Source organism: Mirounga angustirostris, unplaced genomic scaffold, assembly GCF_029215605.1.
Source record: "Mirounga angustirostris isolate CCGP_5_RB_7025 unplaced genomic scaffold, mMirAng1.0.hap1 SCAF_16, whole genome shotgun sequence".
Taxonomy (NCBI): Eukaryota; Metazoa; Chordata; class Mammalia; order Carnivora; family Phocidae; genus Mirounga; species Mirounga angustirostris.
Window position 1 is genome coordinate 52,402,604 of NW_026991724.1, and position 21,633 is coordinate 52,424,236.

The 21,633-nt window shown below is 53.8% G+C and overlaps 2 protein-coding genes across 4 annotated transcripts in view; both read left to right on the forward strand.

Annotated features, from left to right (window-relative positions):
• The window catches only part of GRIN2D (glutamate ionotropic receptor NMDA type subunit 2D), a 38,439-nt gene extending 25,493 nt beyond the window's left edge, over positions 1 to 12,946 (forward strand). For 2 of the 3 annotated variants that reach the window (XM_064581538.1, XM_045891862.3), the window contains 3 exons: positions 9,714 to 9,901; positions 10,104 to 10,336; positions 10,511 to 12,874. In XM_064581538.1, coding sequence (XP_064437608.1) covers positions 9,714 to 9,901; positions 10,104 to 10,336; positions 10,511 to 11,848 — 1,759 coding nt within the window. In that variant the 3' untranslated portion in view covers positions 11,849 to 12,874. Of the gene's footprint in view, positions 1 to 9,713; positions 9,902 to 10,103; positions 10,337 to 10,510 lie in introns of all 3 variants that reach the window. The other variant, XR_010408263.1, reaches the window with a different exon arrangement.
• An 896-nt stretch (positions 12,947 to 13,842) lies between these two features.
• On the forward strand, positions 13,843 to 21,241 carry GRWD1 (glutamate rich WD repeat containing 1). The gene is made up of 7 exons (XM_045891863.2): positions 13,843 to 14,168; positions 14,370 to 14,487; positions 14,643 to 14,802; positions 16,906 to 17,119; positions 17,240 to 17,382; positions 17,550 to 17,747; positions 19,139 to 21,241. Exons 1-7 carry the CDS (start codon positions 13,982 to 13,984, stop codon positions 19,457 to 19,459), a joined length of 1,341 nt encoding a protein of 446 aa, XP_045747819.1. The 5' UTR covers positions 13,843 to 13,981; the 3' UTR covers positions 19,460 to 21,241.
• The last annotated feature ends 392 nt before the right edge of the window (positions 21,242 to 21,633 follow it).

Sequence of the window (21,633 nt, forward strand, 5' to 3'; positions counted from 1 at the left end):
ACTTCCTTGGTGTTAAAAATAATAAGGTAAATGGGCACCTGGGTGGCTCAGTCAGTTAAGCCTTGGGCTGAGGTCATGATCTCAGGGTCCTGAGATTGAGTCCCGCCTGGGGCTCTCTGCTCAGCGGTGAGTCTGCTTCTCCCTCTCCCTCTCCCTCTGTGCTATCCCTCTCTCTCTCTCTTTCAAATAAATAAATAAAATCTTAAAATAATAATAATAATAAGGTAAAAAGAGGAGATCTCTTCCCTTCCCCTCCTTATCCACTCTTCATGATTCCAGGAGTTTCCTCCAGCCTTTTTTTTTTTTTCTAGAGCAGAGCTCGGGAGCCATATATGTAATTTAAAATTTTCTATTGGCCACACTCAAAGAAACAGGTGATATTAATTTTAGTGAAATGCTGTGTTTACCCCAATATCTCCAATATTTGACTTCAATATGTAATATGAAAATTAATGAGATTTTTTTTCTTTCTCTCTCTCTCTTTTTTTTTTTTTTTTGTACTTTGAAGTATGTTATACTCACAGCACATCTCAGTTTGGACTTGCCACATTCCAAGGGCTCAAGAGCCCACCTGACTAGTGGCTGCCATTGTAGACAGTGTCAATCCAGAACTCTCTCTTTTTTAAAAAGGTTGTTTATAATCTTTACATCCAACGTGGGGCTTGAACTCACAATCCCGAGATCAAGAGTCATGGGCTTCTCCGACCAAGCCAGCCAGAGCCTCTTTTTAGCTCTTTTGTTTTTCCTTTTTCTTCCCTTCCTTCTTTGCCTACTTCATTTCCTCCTTCCTGACCCCTTCCTCCTCCTCCTCCTCCTCTTCTCTTACTTGGACTTCTTCCCCTTCCTGATCTTCTTCTTTGCCTGCCCCACCCCAGATGTCATATAGGGTCTCCCTGCCCCCTGAGGATCGCTATAACATTGGCTCCAAACTCCCCCCCGAAGAAGTCTGCAAATTCCTGTGCTTCTCAGGCTCACTCTGGCTTCAAGCTCCTCTTTGCCGGATCTAATTCGCTTTCTGGAGCATCTCACTGGCCCCGACTGTGTCTTCTCAGCCCCACAGCTATTAACCGAAATCGAAGCCCACCCCTCCCTAAATCCCCATAAAAGCCTCCGCTGGCCTCAGACCTGAGTGTCCAGTGCTGGGATTGGGAGTGAGCCTGGGAAGCCGCTGTCCTCCGGGATGCAGCGCGATTCTAAAGTTTTTTAGTGGCCACGTTAAAAGATGTAAAAAGAAACGGTGAAATTAATTTTTAACAATGCATTTTACTTAACCCAGTGTATCCAAAATATGATTACAACATGTAATCAGTATAAAAATGGTTTAGATCTTTTACATAATCTCCCCCCCCCACCCCCGCCCCCCGCACGAAATCAGCGTGCATTTTACGCTCAGCACATCTCAGTTGAGACTCGCTGCATTCAAGTTCTCGGAATAGCCACATGGCGTGCAGCTACCCTATTGGGCAGCCCGGTCTACATTATGTAAATGTAAATTTTCCTAATGAACGTTAGGAACAGCCCTCACCCCCACCCCCAGCCCCCTGGGACTTTTCCACTTTCTTGCTCACCCCCAGAGTATCCTCCCCAGCCAGCCGGTTGACTCATCTCTCCCCTTTCCCTCTTCTTCCGGTTCGTCCTCAGCCCCTCCCTCCAGGAAGGCCCCTGGGAATTCCAGATCCTCTCCCTCTGTTCTGCAAAGCAGGGCAGCTTCCCCAGGCTCTGCCCACCCACCCCTACTACACGAGCAGGACGCGCTCTTCCTTGGAAGGTAGGGGGATTGTCTTCCTCTTGTACTTCTGGACGTATGCGTCACTTTCTCGGTCTATTTTCTCACCTTCAGAGAGCAAAAATTCAGACACTCGGGGGGACCCCATGTCCCAAATCCACTTAGTTCCTGAGTTTGGGAGAGCAGCCCCATCTCAAAAAATGAATCCAAATCCCTCCCACCCCTGACTTGGGAGAAGGATGGATACCCGTGTTTTTTTTCATCCAAAGGTCAGCCACAGCCCCCTCCCCTGATAAGTAAAAATTGCTTGAGGCTTCATCTGTGTCTTTTTTGTTGTTGAGATAGAACATGCAAATCTTAAGTGTGAAGCTCATTGATTGTCTATATAGCATGTGGCTATGTTCGTAGGACCAGATTAGGGTATGGACAATTTCCAGTTCCCCTCTGTCCCACCAGTCACTGCAGATGATCACCGTGAATCGGTGTTGCCTGGTTTTGAATATCACATGGACAGAATCAAACAGTGTACCTGGTAGCTTTTGTGTCTGGCTTGTTTTGCCCCCATGCTCTACCAGGTTCGTTCATTGCTGTATCCCATGGAGTATACCACTCTATGAATATACCAGAATTCGTCCATTCTACTGTTGGCGAACATTTGGATTGTTTCCGGTGTTTGGCCATTATGAATGCTCTACAGTGAACATTCTTGTACAAGTCTTTGGGGGATGTACACATTCATTTTTCTTGGGTAAATCCCCATGGGCAGAACGGCAGGATCATAAGGAGATGGAGGCTTGGCTTCAAAAGATACTGCCAAACATCTTCCAAAGTGGTCGTGCCAACTTACACGTCAGCAGTGCAAAGTTCCACTTGTCCCATATCCTTGCCAAGGCTTGGATCATTCCCATATCTTTTTAATTTACTATAGTGTTTATTATATATCAAGTTCTGCTCTAACTCATTTAATTAGTTCATTATTAGCTTTCTGGGGCTACTGTAAATTTGTTGCCTTATGATTCTGGAGGCTAGAAGTCCTCCGGGTTCCTTCTCAGGGCAAGGGAAGGAACTCTCCTTCGCTTGTGGATGAGCATCTTCTCCGTTGTCTTCCATTCCCCTTTTTTGTAAGGACACCTGTCTTATTGGATTAGGGCCCACCCTAATTACCTTATTTTGACTTGATTACCTCTGTAAAGACCCTATCTCCAACTAAGGTAGGACCTCAATGTACAACTGTTGGGAGAGGCAATTCAACCCATAATACTTTTTTTTTTTAAGATTTTATTTATTTATTTGATAGAGAGAGAAAGTGAGAGAGAGCATGAGAGGGGAGAGGGTCAGAGGGAGAAGCAGGCTCCCCACTGAGCTGGGAGCCCGATGCGGGACTCGATCCTGGGACTCCGGGATCATGACCTGAGCTGAAGGCAGTCGATTAACCAACTGAGCCACCCAGCCGCCCCTCAACCCATAATATTTTAGAGGTGAATATTATCATTCCCATTTTATAGATGAGGAAATTGAGATACAGCCAGATCTGTGGTGGTAGAGCTGGGATTTGAACCCTGGCCATCGGATTCTGAGCCCAGCCCCTCAACCACTACACTCTATTGCCTCAGGTGGGCAGTGAAAATTCCAGAATTATCCTCTTTGTGCCCTTCCCCAGCAACCTCTTGGATTCACAAAGGATACCTTGTGTTTCTCACTGTCACCTCTTGCTCTGATTTTCTGCTTCTGCTGAATTCTTTTTCTCCCCAGTATTCCTTTTTACATTTTTTTCCCCTAACTTTTAGTTCTATTTTTATCAGAGTTATACATCCACATAGTCTGGAAAGTCAAACACAAGATTTTTTTTTTTTTAATGAAAACCAACAGTCTTCCATCTGCCTACCCCTCCATTTCTCCTACCCCAGAGGAATCTGCTTTTACCTTATTTATTGTATCATCTTGCTATTTGTGTCCCTGTCTCTAAATACCATTGTTTGTGTGGCTACCTCTTGATTTTTCAATTTTAGGTATTTTCCATTCACTGCTTACTATGGAAGACACATACTCATACTCTCATTTAAATTACTCCAGCCTCCCACACTGTGATTCTGGCTAGATGAATATGCAGTGTTTACATGTTATGACTGTGTAAATGCTCCCACAGCTGCCACAAGTAGTAAACCATGATTACTTTCCTCGCCCACACAATTCTTTGTTTTTCCTGGAGTTAATAATTGTCTTTTTTTTTTCAGTTGCTTAAGTGTCTGAGTTTTCTTTGTTAATTCAAAATTCTCTGTTAACTATATGAATCTCTTCTTCACATATTCATTCGCATCAGGTACTCCATTAATTTCATCATATTGAAGAATTTTCTCCCATGGCCTCTGGCCTGTTTCAGTCTGCCGCATAGCTACTATCTGGATCCCTTCACCTGCCCCCTTGGTTTGGTTCCTGTCATATTCTAATTCTCACTCTTCCTGGGTTTTTCTCTCTTGTTCTTCTGAGCCTCCTGACAAAAAGCACATGGTGGGGGGGGGGCGTAAAATTTTAGAGATGCTGCATATCTGATAACATCTTTAGTCTTGATAGGCCTTCTGGATGGGTATAAAATTCTGGGCTGGAGATCATTTTCTTGAGAATTTTGAAGGCATCATTCCATTGTCTTCTAATTTCCAGTATTACTGTTAAAATTCCAAAGTCATTCTGATCATAAGCCTGTGTGTCACCCGTTTTTCTTTTCCCTGTCCTCGGTGTGCTGACATTTCTTAGCAACATCTTCATTTATTTTCATTACCGGATCTTTCAGTTGTATCCTCATGGCATTCATTCTGGGAAACTTCCCTGATTTCTTTCAATTATGATTTCCCCCTTCCCTCCATTTCTCTCTGGAACTCTTATACTTTCTTTCTGGAACTCTTATTAATTTGATATTGGGCTTCCTGAACTGCCTGTTTCTTTCATCCTCTCTTATTTTTCTATCTCTTTATCTTTCTGCCCGACTTCCTGAGTTTTTCTTAACTTTATCTTCCATTCTTTTATTAAGCTTTTCATTTTTGCTAGTATATTTTCAATTTCTAAGAACTCTTTTTTAAAGTTTATTTATTTATTTTTTTAGTAATCTTTACCCAACACGGGACTCAAACTCACAACCCCAAGATCAAGAGTCACATGTTCTTCCAACTGAGCCAGCCAGGCACCCTGCTAAGAACTCTTTTTCTGATCTTTTCATTTTTATAGTATTATTTGATAGTATCCTATGTTTTATGATATGCTATTCAAAGTTGAATATCTTGTCTTGTTTCTCTGGTGATATTGGTAGTTGTTGGGTTTTTTGCATTTTTTCCTCTCTGCATAATCTGTTTCCTCCAAGTCCCCCTGCACCATTTGTTGCTTTTGTTTCTATCTTTCTTATTGAGACTTTACTGATGTCTAGTAATCCTCAGTGGTCTCTACCTATTTGGGAGTGGAAGTCCAAAACTCTAGAAGTGGTGGGCCTCTGATTACAAGAGCAGGGTTGTTGAATGAACTTCACAGTAGATGATCTGTCTGGACCATTTTTGTTGTGGATTTCCCAATGTCAGTATTTTCCTGTCTTTTATCTTAGTCATATACATATATATATATGTAATACATATGTATATGTGTGTATATGTCATATACATATTATATATGTAATGTTTTTAATATAGCAAGGAACAAGGAAAACAAACACTGAATCATGATCTCCCTGACAAAATAACCCTTAATGATATGAAATTAAAAGACATTCATTCAGGGGCACCTGGCTGGCTCAGTTGGGAGAGCATGTGACTCTGGATCTCTGGGTTGTGAGTTCAAGTCCCACATTAGGTGTAGATTACTTAAATAAATAAATAAACTTAAAAGAAGAACTCATTCATTCATCCATCCATCCAATAAGTATTTATTAAGATTTCCTTGCACCAGGCACTGGGCTAGGCACGGAGGGTATGGCAGTGAACAAATCGAAGTCCTTGCTCTCTTGGACCTTCCATTCCAGTCTGGGAGACAGACACATGTGTGTTCCTAGAGCATCGGTCTCCAATAGCCCTCTCTGCAATGAGAGAAATGTTCTAGATCTGTGCAATCCCATGTGGTAGCCAAGCAGTTCCTGGTCATTTGACATGTGGTTGGTGTGACTAAGGAACTGAATTCTTAAATTTTTTTGAACTTTTAAATTTTAATTAAAAATTCAAATTCAAATAGCTCTATGTGGCTAGTGGTTACCACCATGGACAGCACCAGAAAATTCCATCCTTAAAGAGGGGTAGGAGGGAATTGGCAGCCTCACATGGTGTTGTCTGGCTCACACACCACATGTGGTCTCATCCTACCACAGAGGGCAAACAAGCTCACAAGAAGAGAAGGGAAATACATCTCTTAAAAAGAAATACAGAAACACGGCTTCTCCTCCCAGCCAGTTCTGGAAGCCCATTTGGTGAGAGATGTTCAATTTCTCACTCACACAGGAAGGGCAAAAAGGAAACCTCAAGTCCCCTTTCCATAAAGTAAGCATTTTTTTTTTTTAATTTCTCTCTGATCACCTAAACTATGTGTGCATACACACCTCTTTATGCATTCCTTACTGAAAGCACACACTGTTCTCATCTTGCTTTTTCCATGGAGAAAAAGCTTTTGGCATCTCTTCCATATTAATGAAGTCTTGCCTCCCAGCTCCATGCCTGGCCCAGAGAATGCCCATCCTGAAGCAGCCTGAATTCATTCATTGAGCTATACTTTATGAAACACCTGTCGTATGTCAGGTGCTATTCTAGACCCCGTGGATACAGCAGTGAACCAGACAGACAAGACCTGTTCCCTCATGGAATTTAAATTCCAGTGGGAGGAGATGGACCATAAGCTTAATAACCAAGAACACATTATAGTTACAAGGGGATACGTGCTATGGACAAAAATACAGCCGGGTGAGTGAGTTTGGGAGACCTGGGGAAAAGGCCACAGGTTGCAGTATTAAATAAGGTGCTCAGGAAGGTGTCTTTTAAGCAAACACTTGAAGGAAGTGAGGGACAGAGCCAGGCAGCTATCTGGAAGAATGTTCCAGCAGAGGGAACAGCCAGTGCAAAGGCCCTGAGGCAGGAGGGTGCTGGAACCATCCAGGAACTGCGCATGAAGGCCAGGGTGGCTGGAGCAGGGTGAGCAAGGAAGGCGTGGGTGGGAGATGAGGGCAGAGGGGTAGGAGGGATCCAGGGGTGTTTGGTGCTGTAGGGCCTTGTAATGCGAAGTAACTCCAGTTACTGAGTGAAGTGGGGAGCCAGGGGAGGGTAGTGAGCCGAGGAGGAACCGGAAGCTGACTCAAATGTTAAGATCCCTGTGGCGACAGGGCAGGAATAAACAGGAAAGCAAAGACAGATGCAAGGATTTTTCATTTTTCCCAAACCTAAGCCTAAACAAAGGGTGTGGAATGTGGCTGAGTCTCGGTAGAGGTTTAGTGACAATGGCAGGGGATAGGGAGTAGGGGGTAGGGGAAGGGAGGTAGGCATTATATTGCATAAGGACTGAGCAAAGGATTAAAAGTGAAGGCTCGGGGCGCCTGGGTGGCTCAGTTGGTTAAGTGACTGCCTTCGGCTCGGGTCATGATCCTGGAGTCCTGGGATCGAGTCCCACATCGGGCTCCCTGCTCGGCGGGGAGTCTGCTTCTCCCTCTGACCCTACCCCCCTCATGTGCTCTCTCTCTCATTCTCTCTCTCAAATAAATAAATAAAATCTTTTTAAAAAATAGAATAAAAAATAAAAGTGAAGGCTCTTTAGATACCCTCTTCCTGAAAGCCCCTCAAACCTCCCCGCCACTGGAAGCCTTGATTTTTGGCCCTCTCTGCAACGCCCCCTGGTCTGTCCCCCCACCCCACATACCTCTCCCTTGTGCCCCTCGAGGACCTCTGGACACCCTCCTTCTGTTTTATTCTAGTTCTCAGCCCCTCCATCCCTCCTCTTCAGCCTGACTCTGGAAACCCCCAGCTCTTTCCACTTAAACCGGGGAAGCAATTCACCTTTTGCTCCCAAGGGCATTTTCCTAAACAAAGAGAAACCTAGAGAGAAATTGTAGTTTGCCTGCAAGGCAGCGGTGCCCGCAGCTGGTTGTGGTATTTTTCTTGCCTCTCTCTCTATATATATGTTTCCAGATGTCAGCTGGGATCTCCCTGCCTGTTAGGAGCCATATAAAATTAATTCAAACCCCATTCTCCAACCATGCGATGGTGACTGGTCTCCCAGTTTCTGGAGGAGTTTCTGCTCCTTCTCCAGAGCCTCACATTCTTTGCCCCACCCCCAAGTTTTTGCTTCGGCTGGAGCGCATTCAGTGTGGGGAATCTGCTGACTGTCTCCCCATTTGGGGTCCATGGACTAATTCTGTCCTTTTCCTTCATTTCTCTGCAACCAGTCATGTTGCAGAAATGCAACAGGGCATTTATGTGCTCATGTGTGAGAGTGTGGACAGGGCTTTACTGAAGATTTGGGGTCCCAGAGGCATTTACACCCACAGATAGGCAAACAGCTCCAAAACTCCTTTGCCTTCTCCACGACCCAGCTTCCAGCCACAGGCCTTGATCTCTCTCGTTTTCCCTAGACCTTCGCTGTCCAAGACTATTTAAATTTAAATTAATTAAGTTTTTTAAAAAGATTTTATTTATTAGAGAGAGAGAGATAGTGACAGCAGGAACACAAGCAGGGGGAGTGGGAGAGGGAGAAGCAGGCTTCCCACCGAGCAGGGAGCCCGATGCGGGGCTCGATCCCAGGACTCCAGGATCATGACCTGAGCCGAAGGCAGACGCTTAACGACTGAGCCACCCAGGTGCCCCTAAATTAATTAAAATGTAAAGTTCTGTCCCTTGGGCTTATTGGGCACGTTTTTGTGTGGCTGGTGGCCGCCACGTTGGGCAGCACAGGAGGGCCATGCCCATCATTGCGGAGCGTTCTTTCGGACAATGCTGGGCAAGACAGATCCTTCCCTCTAAGAACTGGCCTGGTGTCTGCAGTCGAGATGACCAAAATTGCACCCCACAAAATGCACCGTTTAAAAAAAGTTAATGTGGAGTTATGCTCTATATGGGATTCCCAGACTTTTTTTTTTTTTCCTCACGGATACATCCTGGACATCTTCATGTCAGATCATAGGCATGTATCTTGTCTCATAGAATAGTTACCCAGTGTTGCCCGCCACGGGCTTATTTATTCGCTCATTCACTTATTCCACAACTATTTACAACCACCGTGTATGTGCCAGGAATTGTGCTGGGTCACAGCCTGGAGTGTGTCCCAGCTGGATCCTGCTCGAGTGGAGCTCACAGTCTCATCGAGAGGCTGAGATTAATCAAATAATCACAGAACTATGTGTGAAGGAAGCGACAGGTGGCGTGTGCCACAATGTATCCATCTGTGAGCGCTCGTTCCATCTCCCTGCTTGTCTTCCCATCAAGGTTTAGAAATTAGGGCCCTAGTGGGAGAAGCGAAGCAAAGTAAGATGCGTGTCTGGGCCTGCATTTCCCATCTGAATGATGGAAGTAACAGTTTCTACCTCACGGGAACGTTGAGAGGATTGAATGAGTTATGACTGTGGCTGCAACAGTGTCTATAGCCCAATATAAGTGATCGTTAGCATTATTACTCTGTGTATGAGTCCCCTTTCTGAGCCTCCGTCCTCCCCTATAAAGTGGAGGAGTATGCAGAACCTTCTGCGGAGGGCTTCCGTGAAGACTGAACGTATCAGTCACGGCTAACCTGTCTCCAGCACTTTCTTGGCACCAAGCGCCATCTTACCTTTTTGCAATGACCAGGAAGGGAGGCATTGCTGTTACCGCCACTTTACAAATGGAAACCCAGGCACCAAGGAGAGGTACAGTGACTTGCTCAAGAGTTTACCACTGGTCAGGACTTGGAGCAGTTGGAGGTTAGGGGGGAGGGGGGTTCTGGGCTGGGCCATGAGGGCATCTGGGTGGGACTGACCCTGCCTTTCATGCCCCCTGGCCCCCAGGAAGCTGGACGCCTTCATCTATGATGCAGCTGTGCTCAACTACATGGCCCGCAAGGACGAGGGCTGCAAGCTCGTCACCATCGGCTCGGGCAAGGTCTTTGCCACAACGGGCTACGGCATCGCCCTGCACAAGGGCTCCCGGTGGAAGCGGCCCATCGACCTGGCGCTGCTGCAGTTCCTGGGGGATGGTGCGCTGCACACAGGGATGCCTCGGGGGTGGGGCGTGAGGGACCAGAGCCCTGGGTCCTGGGCAAAGGAAGGGATGAGGAGCAGGACACCAGGGTCCGAGGGAAGAGGGGGCTGGGCGCCTAGACTCCGATAAGAGGATCCTCGGGACGGTGCCCGTGGAAGGTGCCCTGTGACAGCCCTCCCCCGCCCCCCTTTCTCCAGATGAGATCGAGATGCTGGAGCGGCTGTGGCTCTCCGGGATCTGCCACAATGACAAAATCGAGGTGATGAGCAGTAAGCTGGACATCGACAACATGGCAGGCGTCTTCTACATGCTCCTGGTGGCCATGGGCCTCTCCCTGCTGGTCTTCGCCTGGGAGCACCTGGTGTACTGGCGCCTGCGTCATTGCCTGGGGCCCACCCACCGCATGGACTTCCTGCTGGCCTTCTCCAGGGTAGGGGGGAGAGAGGGAGGCAGGAGGGCAGAGCCGGGGCGGGGAGCCGGGCGGGGATGCCTACAAGTGGAGGAGACCTGGGCCGAGCTGCGGGAGAGGCGGGAGGGGCGGAGGGAAGGCAGGCGGTCCCGGGCAACCGGCGCTGACCCCGCTTCTCTCGCGGCGCCCCCGCAGGGCATGTACAGCTGCTGCAGCGCGGAGGCCGCCCCGCCGCCCGCCAAGCCCCCGCCGCCGCCGCAGCCGCTGCCCAGCCCCGCGTACCCGGCGGCGCGGCCCGCGCCCGGCCCCGCGCCTTTCGTGCCGCGCGAGCGCGCAGCGGTGGACCGCTGGCGTCGCGCCAAAGGTGCCGGGCCCCCGGGGGCCGCGGGCCTGGCCGACGGCTTCCACCGCTACTACGGCCCCATCGAGCCGCAGGGCCTGGGCGTGGGCGAGGCGCGCGCGGCGCCGCGGGGCGCGGCCGGGCGCCCGCTGTCCCCGCCGGCCGCGCAGCCCCCGCAGAAGCCGCCGCCCTCTTACTTCGCCATCGTGCGCGACAAGGAGCCGCCCGAGCCCGCCGCCGCCGCCTTCGCCGGCTTCCCGTCGCCGCCCGCGCCCCCCGCCGCCGCCGCCACCGCCGTCGGGCCGCCGCTCTGCCGCCTGGCCTTCGAGGACGAGAGCCCGCCGGCGCCCGCGCGCTGGCCGCGCTCCGACCCCGAGAGCCAGCCCCTGCTGGGGCCCGGCGCGGGCGGCGCGGGGGGCGCGGGCGGCGCGGGCGGCGGGGCCCAGGCCGCGCCCCCCCCGTGCCGCGCCGCGCCGCCGCCCTGCCCCTACCTGGACCTCGAGCCGTCGCCGTCGGACTCGGAGGACTCGGAGAGCCTGGGCGGCGCGTCGCTGGGCGGCCTGGAGCCCTGGTGGTTCGCCGACTTCCCCTATCCGTACGCCGAGCGCCTCGGGCCGCCGCCCGGCCGCTACTGGTCGGTCGACAAGCTCGGGGGCTGGCGCGCCGGCAGCTGGGACTACCTGCCCCCGCGCAGCGGTCCCGCCGCCTGGCACTGCCGCCACTGCGCCAGCCTGGAGCTGCTGCCGCCGCCGCGCCATCTCAGCTGCTCGCACGACGGCCTGGACGGCGGCTGGTGGGCGCCGCCGCCCCCGCCCTGGGCCGCGGGGCCCCCGCCCCGGCGCCGAGCCCGCTGCGGGTGTCCGCGGCCGCACCCTCACCGCCCGCGGGCCTCGCACCGCGCGCCCGCCGCCGCCGCCGCCGCCCCGCACCACCACCGGCACCGGCGCGCCGCGGGGGGCTGGGACCTCCCGCCGCCGGCGCCCACCTCGCGCTCGCTCGAGGACCTCAGCTCGTGCCCCCGCGCCGCCCCCGCGCGCAGGCTCACCGGGCCCTCCCGCCACGCGCGCCGGTGCCCGCACGCCGCGCACTGGGGGCCGCCGCTGCCCGCCGCGCCCCACCGGAGACACCGGGGCGGGGACCTGGGTACCCGCAGGGGCTCGGCGCACTTCTCCAGCCTCGAGTCCGAGGTATGACGCGGCCCCGGGGGCCCCAGCGCCCCCTCGGTCAGCGCAGGCCACGGCCCGAGGGGGCACGCGCAATGAACGGGACCCGCGTGGGTTGGGAAGGAGCAAACGGACCTGGCCGGACCCCGCCTGGAGCAGCGTCCTGCGCCCCCTCGCCTTGGGGGCACCACGAGCCGGAAGGGATTTGGGCCCCCCAAATCTCACCCAGCCTGAAAGGTGGGGGTCTCGGAGCCCACTGGAGATTTTGGTTTTTTTTTTAAACCCGACAAGGGCTTTTTAACGTCACCAGATGGGGCGGGAGGTGGGGGGTCACGCCACGCCCGCGTCCCACCCCCACGCCCGGGGCCGTGGCCCCCTCATCACTGTGCAGCTCCCCGGCCCCAGCCGCGCCTCCGGGGAAGCCCGTTTTTAACCTTTCATCCATTGGGACTCAAAACTGTGAGACGCGTTCGCCAAACTGTGACCCCAGACCTTGGCCCCGCCACACAGAAACCCCTGACCCCAGACTGTGACTTCCGACCCCTAAAAATGGTCATCCGACCCCAGACTGTGACCCCCAACCCCAAACTGTGACCCGAATCCCAGACTGTACCCCGACCAGACTGTGACTCTTGACGTCAAACCTTGACACACCCTCCTCCTTTTCCATCCTCGGTCGCTTTTCCTTATTTTGACCTAGGACACTCCCAACGGAAGCCCCGCCTCCCCCTGCCCTAGCGTGGATCCCAACCAACATCGGGCCAAAACTTCCCACCCTGTCGCACCTCACTACCAGCCCCACGTGCCACCAACCACAGCCTCACCAAATCCAGCCCTTATTTGTGACCCTCCCATGATGACCCTGCAGAACCCCCCCCCCCCCAAAAAAAGCCTCCTCTTCCTAGATCTCCAGCCGGGTCTGGAGCTGGGGTGTGGAGGGGACGGTCTGGGACTCCACACCCACCACCAACCTCCCCTCCCACTCTCCTGTTACACATTGCAGTGTTTGGAATAAACCATGTTTTTATGCCTCCTCAGTCCAAGTGTGAGCTCCATGTTTGTCTCAGCCGCCCTCAAACTTCTCTGGAGGAAACAGAAACTGAGAAAAGTCCCACAGAGGAAGAGAGGGCAGAAAGAAAATTATATTGAGAACACTGACCCTGGAGGGAGGTGGGAGACAAAGACCCACAAGGAAGCTGTGAGAAAAGATCCTAAGAAGAGAAGGAATGAGAAGGGGTGAGGGCGGACAGAGACCTAGAGAGAAGGAGGAACAGCGAACTCAACAAAGATCCAGGATCAAAACATTTCAGGATTAAGTCTAGGGTCCCGTTCCTATGGCTGCAAGCATCGCAGCTTGCTAGATTCTTCATAGCCTGTTCATGCAAGCGAGGGGAGAGTCTATTATATCCTAGCCAATCCACCTACCTTGAATGCCGTTAATCTCACCAGTGAGAATCTGTTTCTAGCATTTCATTATGGCAATTAGCCAAACCTCTGGTGCTGATGAGCGATAAAGAGAGCCGAAGCACTTGTAATAGTGGTCTCCAGAGGGCTGACTTTCTGATTAAGGGCTCGCTGACCACAGCTGCAATGTGAACGCCTGGTTAGGCAATTGACTGCCCCAAGAGGGTAGATTCAACCGACCAACTTACACATATCATCCTGTCTACACTAAAGCATTTTGAAGTGAATTAAAGCCATCATAAAAAGGAGGGGAAAGGAAACGGGCTTTATGGGTCCTCGGGGAGCAAAAACTCAAGTCTACTTGCCAGTAAGAACTCTTATTTGCATAAATGAATAATGTAGCAGAAAGGAAGCAATGAGAGTCAAAGGTGGAAGATGGAGTCGGAGCTCGGAACTCCTCCAGTAGGAGAAAACTGGCCTGGTACAGAACTACAACTCCCATGAGGCCTTGCCGCTGCTCTGCGGAAAAGCGCCGCAAAGTCACGCGAAGGGTGTAGAGTTCTTCGCATCCGCAGGCCTCGGTCGCTAGGCTGGGACGCCGTTACCTTAGCTCTCCTTCACCCTCTCGCCACCGCCCTCTCAAATTGGTGAGCTGGGTGGTTTCCAAGGCAACCGTGCAGCCGGGCGGCTCTCCGAAGGAGAAAACCGCAACCCGGAAGTGACGTCCTTACCTCGCGCCCGCGGTGAGAGGGTTCGAAGATGGCGGCGCGCAAGGGTAGGCGGCGCACGTGTGAAACCGGGGAACCCATGGAGGCCGAGTCCAGCGACGCAGGGACCGAAGGCCCGGCCCAGGTCTACCTGCCCGGCCGCGGACCACCGCTGCGCGAAGGAGAGGAGCTGGTCATGGACGAGGAGGCCTACGTGCTGTACCACCGAGCGCAGACTGGTAGGGCTGAGCACCGGGCTCCTGGGCCCTGAGTTAGGAGGGGACCGGAATCCTGAGTCCTGAGCGGGGCTGGTTCCGAGTTTTTAACTTACGAGGCACTCTGAGAAAAGGCTGTGTTGTAAGACGGATGAAAACATCACGCGCGAGGCGGCTGAGATCTCTGTCCCATCCTGATTTTCCAACCCCTTCTTCTATCCCCAGGAGCCCCCTGTCTTAGCTTCGACATAGTCCGGGATCACCTGGGAGACAACCGGACAGAGCTTCCTCTTACACTTTACCTGTGTGCTGGGACCCAGGCGGAGAGCGCCCAGAGCAACAGGTGAGTGAGACCTGAGGTTTTATCCAGGACCAGGAGCCTGAGCCCCCAGCTCCCCCTCCCCCAGGACCTAGAAGTCGGGGTTTCCAGCTTCTCTCCTCCCTCCCTCTTAAGGACCCTGGCATCCAGTGCCTCACTCACCCCACACTTTCCCCCAGACTGATGATGCTTCGGATGCATAATCTGCATGGGACAAAGCCCCCGCCATCGGAGGGCAGCGATGAGGAGGAGGAGGAAGATGAAGAGGATGAAGAAGAGCGGAAGCCTCAGCTGGAGCTCGCTATGGTGCCCCACTATGGCGGCATCAACCGAGTCCGGGTAGATACAGTCCCAGGAGCCCTCTCTACATTCTCTGACCTCCTCCTCAACCCCCTCGTCCATGCCTTTCAGCTTTTAGAAAAGTACTGGCACGTAATTTTAATATGTTAGTTTATATATGTCTTAGCTATCGTCATTGGCGCTGTGTGCTAGGAGAAATAAGGGGGCTGTTTTTTACCTTCTTTCCTCTTCAGTACAATGGTGAAAATTGCAGAACTTGCCTGATGAGGTGACTGGAGGGTGAAAGGGAATAACCTACAGTTGTTTTGGGTGTCTAGAGACAGCATCTGGTTCTAGTGTACAGATGTGTGTTTTCTGTTATTGCTCAGTAACTGTCCTGGGCTGTGGGGTCACTTTGTGCTGCTGACTTACAGCGCCTTCGGAGCAGGCTGATGTGTGAATTAAATGAAACGATGCATGAGCAGCATTCAGGGCAGTGCTTGTTCCCATTCAAGGGTTACCAGTTTTCATCAGACGAGATCAGGCACATTCGGGGTGGTATGGCTGTAGACAGGAGTTACCATGTTTCATGCACCGTTCTGTGCCCTGGGGATTTAACAGAGAGCAGAAGGTCTCTGGTTTTGTGAAACTTACATGCTAGCAGGGAAGGGAGCAAGCAGAAACTAAATGCATCCAGAGGTGCCAAATGTTGTGGAGAAGAGTAAAGGTAAGGGAAGGGAATTAGGATGTTCCTAGAGTGAATTTGCCTTTTTTTTTTTTTTTTTTAGATTTTATTTATTTATTTGAGAGAGAGAGCACATGAGAGGGGGGAGGGTCGGGAGGGTCAGAGGAAGAAGCAGACTCCCTGCCGAGCAGGGAGCCCGATGCGGGACTCGATCCAGGGACTCCAGGATCATGACCTGAGCCGAAGGCAGTCGCTTAACCAACTGAGCCACCCAGGCGCCCCGAATTTGCTATTTTAAATAGTGCTGGCAGGGAAGTATTTATGATAAGATGCCATTTGAACAGAGACCCACAGGAAGTAAGGGAATGAGCCAAAGCTCTCTGTCGGGAAAGGGTTTATAGACAGAGGAAGCACAAGTGTAAAGGCCCTGGGACAAATGTGGCATGTTTGAGGAAGTTCAGGGGAAGGCAGGGAGACCAGTGCATCTACTAGAGCAAATGGACGAAGGGGAGAGTGACAGCATTTGGGGGAGGGGGGTGATGGGTTGTGTGGGGCTTGTAGGTCCATTTAAGGACTTGGCTTTTACTTGGGGAGTAATTGTGAGCCATTGGAGGGTTTAGAGCAGAGGACAAATGGGATCTGACTTACGGGGTTTGTTTTTTTGTTGTTTTTTTTTTTGTTTTTGAGGGAGGGAGAGAGAGAATCTTGAGCAGGCTCTATGCCTAGCGCAGAGCCCAGTGTGGGGCTTGATCCCAACACCCTGAAATCGTGACCTGACTTGTGTTTTAAAGAGATTCCCTCTGACTGCTGTATTGAGAATAGACTGCAGGAAGGCAAGGGGGAAGGACAGTCCTGTGGGGAGGCCATAATTCAAGGGAAAGGATGACAGGGGTAGCAGGAGTGGTGACAGAGGTTGTGAGGAGTTGGAAGTGGTGCATTGTTGAGTGTAGCTAGCATGCAGTGAGTGTGAAGAGGAAAAGACAAGTCATTGAGTCGCCAGGTGGGGAGCCCCAGAAAGGAGGTGGTTGCTGATGGCAGTTGGGAGCTTGGCTTCAGTTGTGTTTGAACAGTCGGTGTGATAGGAGTCTGGAGTTGAGGAGAGAGGTCAGGTGTAGGGGCTACTGGAAGCTCTTGAGGTCGAATGGGATCTCCTAGCAAGCAGACATTAGAGGCTTACAGAGACTGGTAGTCTGAACCCCCTCCCGAGGGTTGGTGGAGTTAACAGCCTCCATTCCTGGGGGTCTGGAAGGCATTTTCCAACCCACATCACTGCCCCTACACAATGTGGGAAGTTGTCCCAGGTACCATGCTGGTCTTACAGGCCCCACAAAGGCTTCTGGGAGCCGGTGTCCCAGCCTTGGGGCGATGGGAGTTCTGAGGAGCTGCAGTTCTGGTTCTCACGGATGCTGGGAGCTGTGGTCACCACCCTGAGCCTCCTGTCCCTCCCACCTCCCTTTCCCTTCTCCCTGCCCCTGCAGGTATCATGGCTGGGTGAGGAGCCGGTGGCTGGTATATGGTCAGAGAAGGGCCAGGTGGAGGTGTTTGCACTGCGGCGGCTTCTGCAGGTGGTGGATGACCCCCAGGCCTTGGCGACCTTCCTCCGGGACGAGCAGGCCCATGTGAAGCCCATCTTCGCTTTCGCGGGCCACATGGGCGAGGGTTTTGCACTGGACTGGTCCCCCCGGGTGTCTGGTGAGTCTCCGGGGGGTGAGAGGGAGCAGGGTCTGTAGGAAGAGTGGGGGCTAAGAGTACAGGGAGGAGAGGGAGCTGTGGCCAGCCACGCCCAGGCAGTTTCCTGACTCCTGGTTCTAGGGCGACTACTGACTGGTGACTGTCAGAAGAACATCCACCTCTGGACGCCCACGGACGGCGGCTCCTGGCACGTGGACCAGCGGCCATTTGTGGGCCACACACGCTCTGTGGAGGACCTGCAGTGGTCCCCAACTGAGGACACAGTGAGGGAGGGCTGGGGGTCTGGACTCCTGGGTCTTGGGAGAGGAGGGGCCCGGGGCTAGGTCCCAGTGAGGGGGACACTGAAAAAAAGGGCAGCCCACCACTCATCCCTGGTCTCCAGGGTGAGGTGGCAGGCACCCCGGGGTCACTCAGACTCTGCGTGGTCTAGGTGTTCGCCTCCTGCTCAGCTGATGCCTCCATTCGCATCTGGGACATCCGGGCCGCGCCCAGCAAGGCCTGCATGCTCACTACCGCCGCCGCCCACGACGGGGATGTCAACGTGATCAGCTGGAGCCGCCGGGAACCCTTCCTGCTCAGCGGCGGGGACGACGGGGCCCTCAAGATCTGGGACCTGCGGCAATTCAAGGTATTTCCCCAGCTGGACATTTCCCCAGCCCGGGGAACGCCTACTCCCAGCAGCCGCTAGGATTCGCAGGTTTCCCTCCTTAGGTGCTTGTCTGTACCAGAGCTGGGAAGGCCTGTCGAGTTGGGGTCCAGCCCTTTTGGGGGGCAGATGAGGAATTGGGCTCAGTGGAAGGAAGGCTGTGACTGGTGTAGGGTTGCTCACTCCCCTAGCTGGAGAGGTGACAGGAGACAAGAAGCTGAGTGGCAGCCTCGATTCCCAATTCCCGTCTACCCGCTGGTGAGCCGGGCAGCTGACTGCAGCCCGAGGCTTCAGGCACCTCAGAGTTGTAGACTCTTTGTTAGCGAACTTTGTAGAATCAGCTGAGAATCGGAGGCCACGTCGTTGGTTACAGGAGAGGAAACAGGTACAGAAAGGACAGGAGCAGAGGTGACATCACCACCCAGCCAAGAATTGACTTCATAGAGCCGAGAGGGGTTCTGGGCAGGAGGAATTGCAACTCTGGCATCCCTCTGGCCAAAGCCACCATTAAATACGGCTCTGTGCCTTCCCGGGCCCCCCACAATGTAATCTTTTCTCCCCTCTGGTATGATGAGTTCTATAGCGTCAGCCTGAGGAAGCTTCTAGAAACAGGTTCCAGCCCCCAAGGCAGGTGTATGGGCAGCATCCATGACCAAGTTGATTGGCCACTGGAACTTTGGACCCACGTCTCCAATTCAGAGAGACTCCGGTTCCCAGCAGCACCTTTGCTTTAGTAAAAGTGCTGTGTATCTTTTCCTCGGCTGCCGTTGGAACCTGGGAGCTGTGCTTCTGCCCTCTTTAAGGCCTTCATAGAATCAGCAGGTTTGAGAAGTACCCCCTTCTTTTTTTTAAGGTTTATTTATTTAGAGAGAGTGCACGCACGAGCGGGGAGAGGGGCAGAAGAAGAGGGAGGGAGAGCAGACTCAGCTAAGCGTGGAGAGCAGACTCTCAGCTAAGCATCAAGCCCAATGTGGCCTCGATCTCAGGACCCTGAGATTATGACCTGAGCTGAAACCAAGAGTCAGTGCTTAACCAACTGAGCCACGCTGGGGCCCCGAGAACCACCCCTTTTTATAGGAAGGGAAACTGAGGCATGCCCAGGGAGGACCAGCGGTGGGGATTTTGTGACCTGGAGCTGGAAGGGGCTTCTTTGCAGGTGAAACCACGGTTCCCAGCAGCCCCTAGGATGTTAGGCCCCATATCACCAGTTGTGCTTGGCCCTCTGTCCCCTTCAGAGAACCTGGGCCTGTGGGGGTCTCAGGGGTGGCGCCCTGGTGGAACCCGACGGCCGGAGAGTGGCAAGGGCTCGGCTTGGGTCACCCGAGGGACTCAGGCTGAGGTGCTCAGAGCCCCGGACTCCCTTCTTCCCGTAGTCTGGCTCCCCGGTGGCCACCTTCAAGCAGCACGTGGCCCCCGTGACCTCGGTCGAGTGGCATCCCCAGGATAGCGGGGTCTTCGCGGCCTCGGGTGCAGACAACCAGATCACACAGTGGGACCTGGCCGTGGAGCGCGACCCCGAGGCAGGCGACGCAGAGACCGTGGACCCCGGGCTGGCGGACCTCCCCCAGCAGCTCCTGTTTGTGCACCAGGGCGAGACCGACCTGAAGGAGCTGCATTGGCACCCACAGTGCCCCGGGCTCCTCGTTAGCACCGCCCTGTCGGGCTTCACCGTCTTCCGCACCATCAGCGTCTGACCAGCCCCACCTGGCCTTTCCCCTGGCCACCGAGGTTGGCGTTGGTTCCGCCAGGAGGGACTCCTTCAGGTCAGCTGACCAGCCCTCCTCCGATAGAAGGGCTTGGCCTGTCAGCCGCCATGACGGATTGTTTGACATTTTGTTCTTTGAAAGGACTTGATTTGGTCCCACGACCCCTCTTGCCAAACGATCTGGTTTGACCCATGACTGTAGAACTACTTGGTTCAGTCCAGGGAGCCTTCCAACCACAGGGCTCGGTTTGGCACCGGGGACCCCTCCTGCAGAAAGACTTGGTTTGGCCCAGGCTGCCCCCCCCACCCCCCCCACCTGTTTGAGGACCTGCTGGCCTGTTTCCCAGTGTCACTGTGGATGTTTTGTGCGCTCTGGCACCTGGCTTGACCCTTTGACCTCTCCATCCCAGGACCCAGTTGTGGCCTCTGGTCTTCCCCCCCCCCCCCCCCCCGGGAACTCGAGCACTTTACAGTGGGTGGGCTGAAGTTGAGGGGTGGGCTGGGCTCCTCCAGCAGAATCTGGTTTTGCCCGTTGTCTTCCTGCCAAACAGGGTTTGGCCCGGACTTCCCAGTGGGGGGCTGTGGGGGTCTTCCTCCCCTCCATCCTGCATCCAAGGCAGGCGCTGTGCGGGGAGGAAGGTCCGGGGCTCCTGAGGCAGTAAAGGACCAGAAGGAGGCCTGATGTGTGTGGGACTCATCTGCTGGCTGCTTCTCTGTGAAGAAATGGGAGGAGGAGGCGGGAACCGGGCCCCCACCCCAGCTGTTCAGAGGCCACCGAGCTGGGAGAGGCCAGTGGGAATCCCTGCTTCCTGTGGTCTCTCAGCCCCCATCAGGTGCTGTTCAGATCCACCTGCCTCAAATTTTATTCCATGTGGACCTCAGTCCAAGTCTCTGGAGGGGTAGCTCACCTGTGTCCCCCTAACTTTTTAAGGCTTCATCTCAGAAGGAACCAGGGAGGCTCCCCCCATTTCTCTGTCTTTCCACCTCTGTCCCCTTTATCTCTTTGTTCCCTCATCTGTGTCCCCACCTCCCCGTGTCTCCCTGCCCCCTCCCCCTTCTGTGTCTGCCACCGCATCTCCTCCAGCCTGCTTGGGCTGCGGCCCAGCTGCCCTGCCTGGCCATCCTCCCTGGCTCCCCCTCTGCGGCTCTGAGCTGGCCCCACCCCCTGCCCCCCCTCAGCCAGGCCTCTGATCCGCCTGTGGACACAGAGGTCGGGCGCCCGGCACAAGGCCCCCGGGGCCCAGGACGCATCACTGCCCCTCAGCACCCACAGAGGCCTCCCTGCGGCCCTAGCAGAGGATCCCCCGGCGGAGGGCATGGGGGTGGGCTGCCCCACCAGGTATGTGCCTCCATACAGAGACCCCGGGGGTGGGGGGGGCTCCCGCACCTCCCCCCACACCCCTACCCTGCACCCTCCTTGCTTGGGCTCCTCTGCTCCACATTCCCCATCCTCAGTGTTCCCCCCAGGAAGGTCCTTCCTCACCCTCGGTGACCAAGTCCAGCCCCCAAACAACCTCTCCCCCTGGTTGGGTGCCTCCGTCTCTGACCCTGTCTCCATCTGCCTTCTGCTCCCTTGTCCCTGTCATCGCAAGCCTCTCTCGCCCTTCTCTGTCCACAACTCCAGCTCCCTGCCGTCCCATTTCCTGACACATCATCTCCCCTTCCCAACTTTTCCTAGTCAGCCTGTCTCTCCTGTCCCCTCCCGCTCTCTATCCACTCCTGCTATGTCTCTGTCCCCTCTCTCTAGGTCTCTGACACCCCCCCCCCCAGGTATCTATGCATCCCACCACCACCCGGTCTCTGTCCCCCTCCCTCTGGATCCCTGTACCCTGTGCGGGGTCTTTCCCTCTCTCTAGGTTCCCCATCTCAGAACCCTTCCTGTCCACTCTGAGCCTCTGTCCCCTCACACCCTAGCCCCCCACTCTGTCGATCTCTGCCCTTCAACCTGCTGTTCAGACCCTGTTGGTAGATGGGGAAAAAGCAGGGGCGGGGGTGACACCCAGGGTCTCCGGAAGTGTGAAAGTGCTCCTTTTTGAGGGGGAGGGAGGTTGGGGCCTGGGGGTGGAGCTTCTTGGCCTCAGATTAGACAGTGACTTTGACACCCAAGTTGATACACCTTAAGCCCCGTGTCTCCTTTATATGGAAACATTAAGCTGCTCTGGC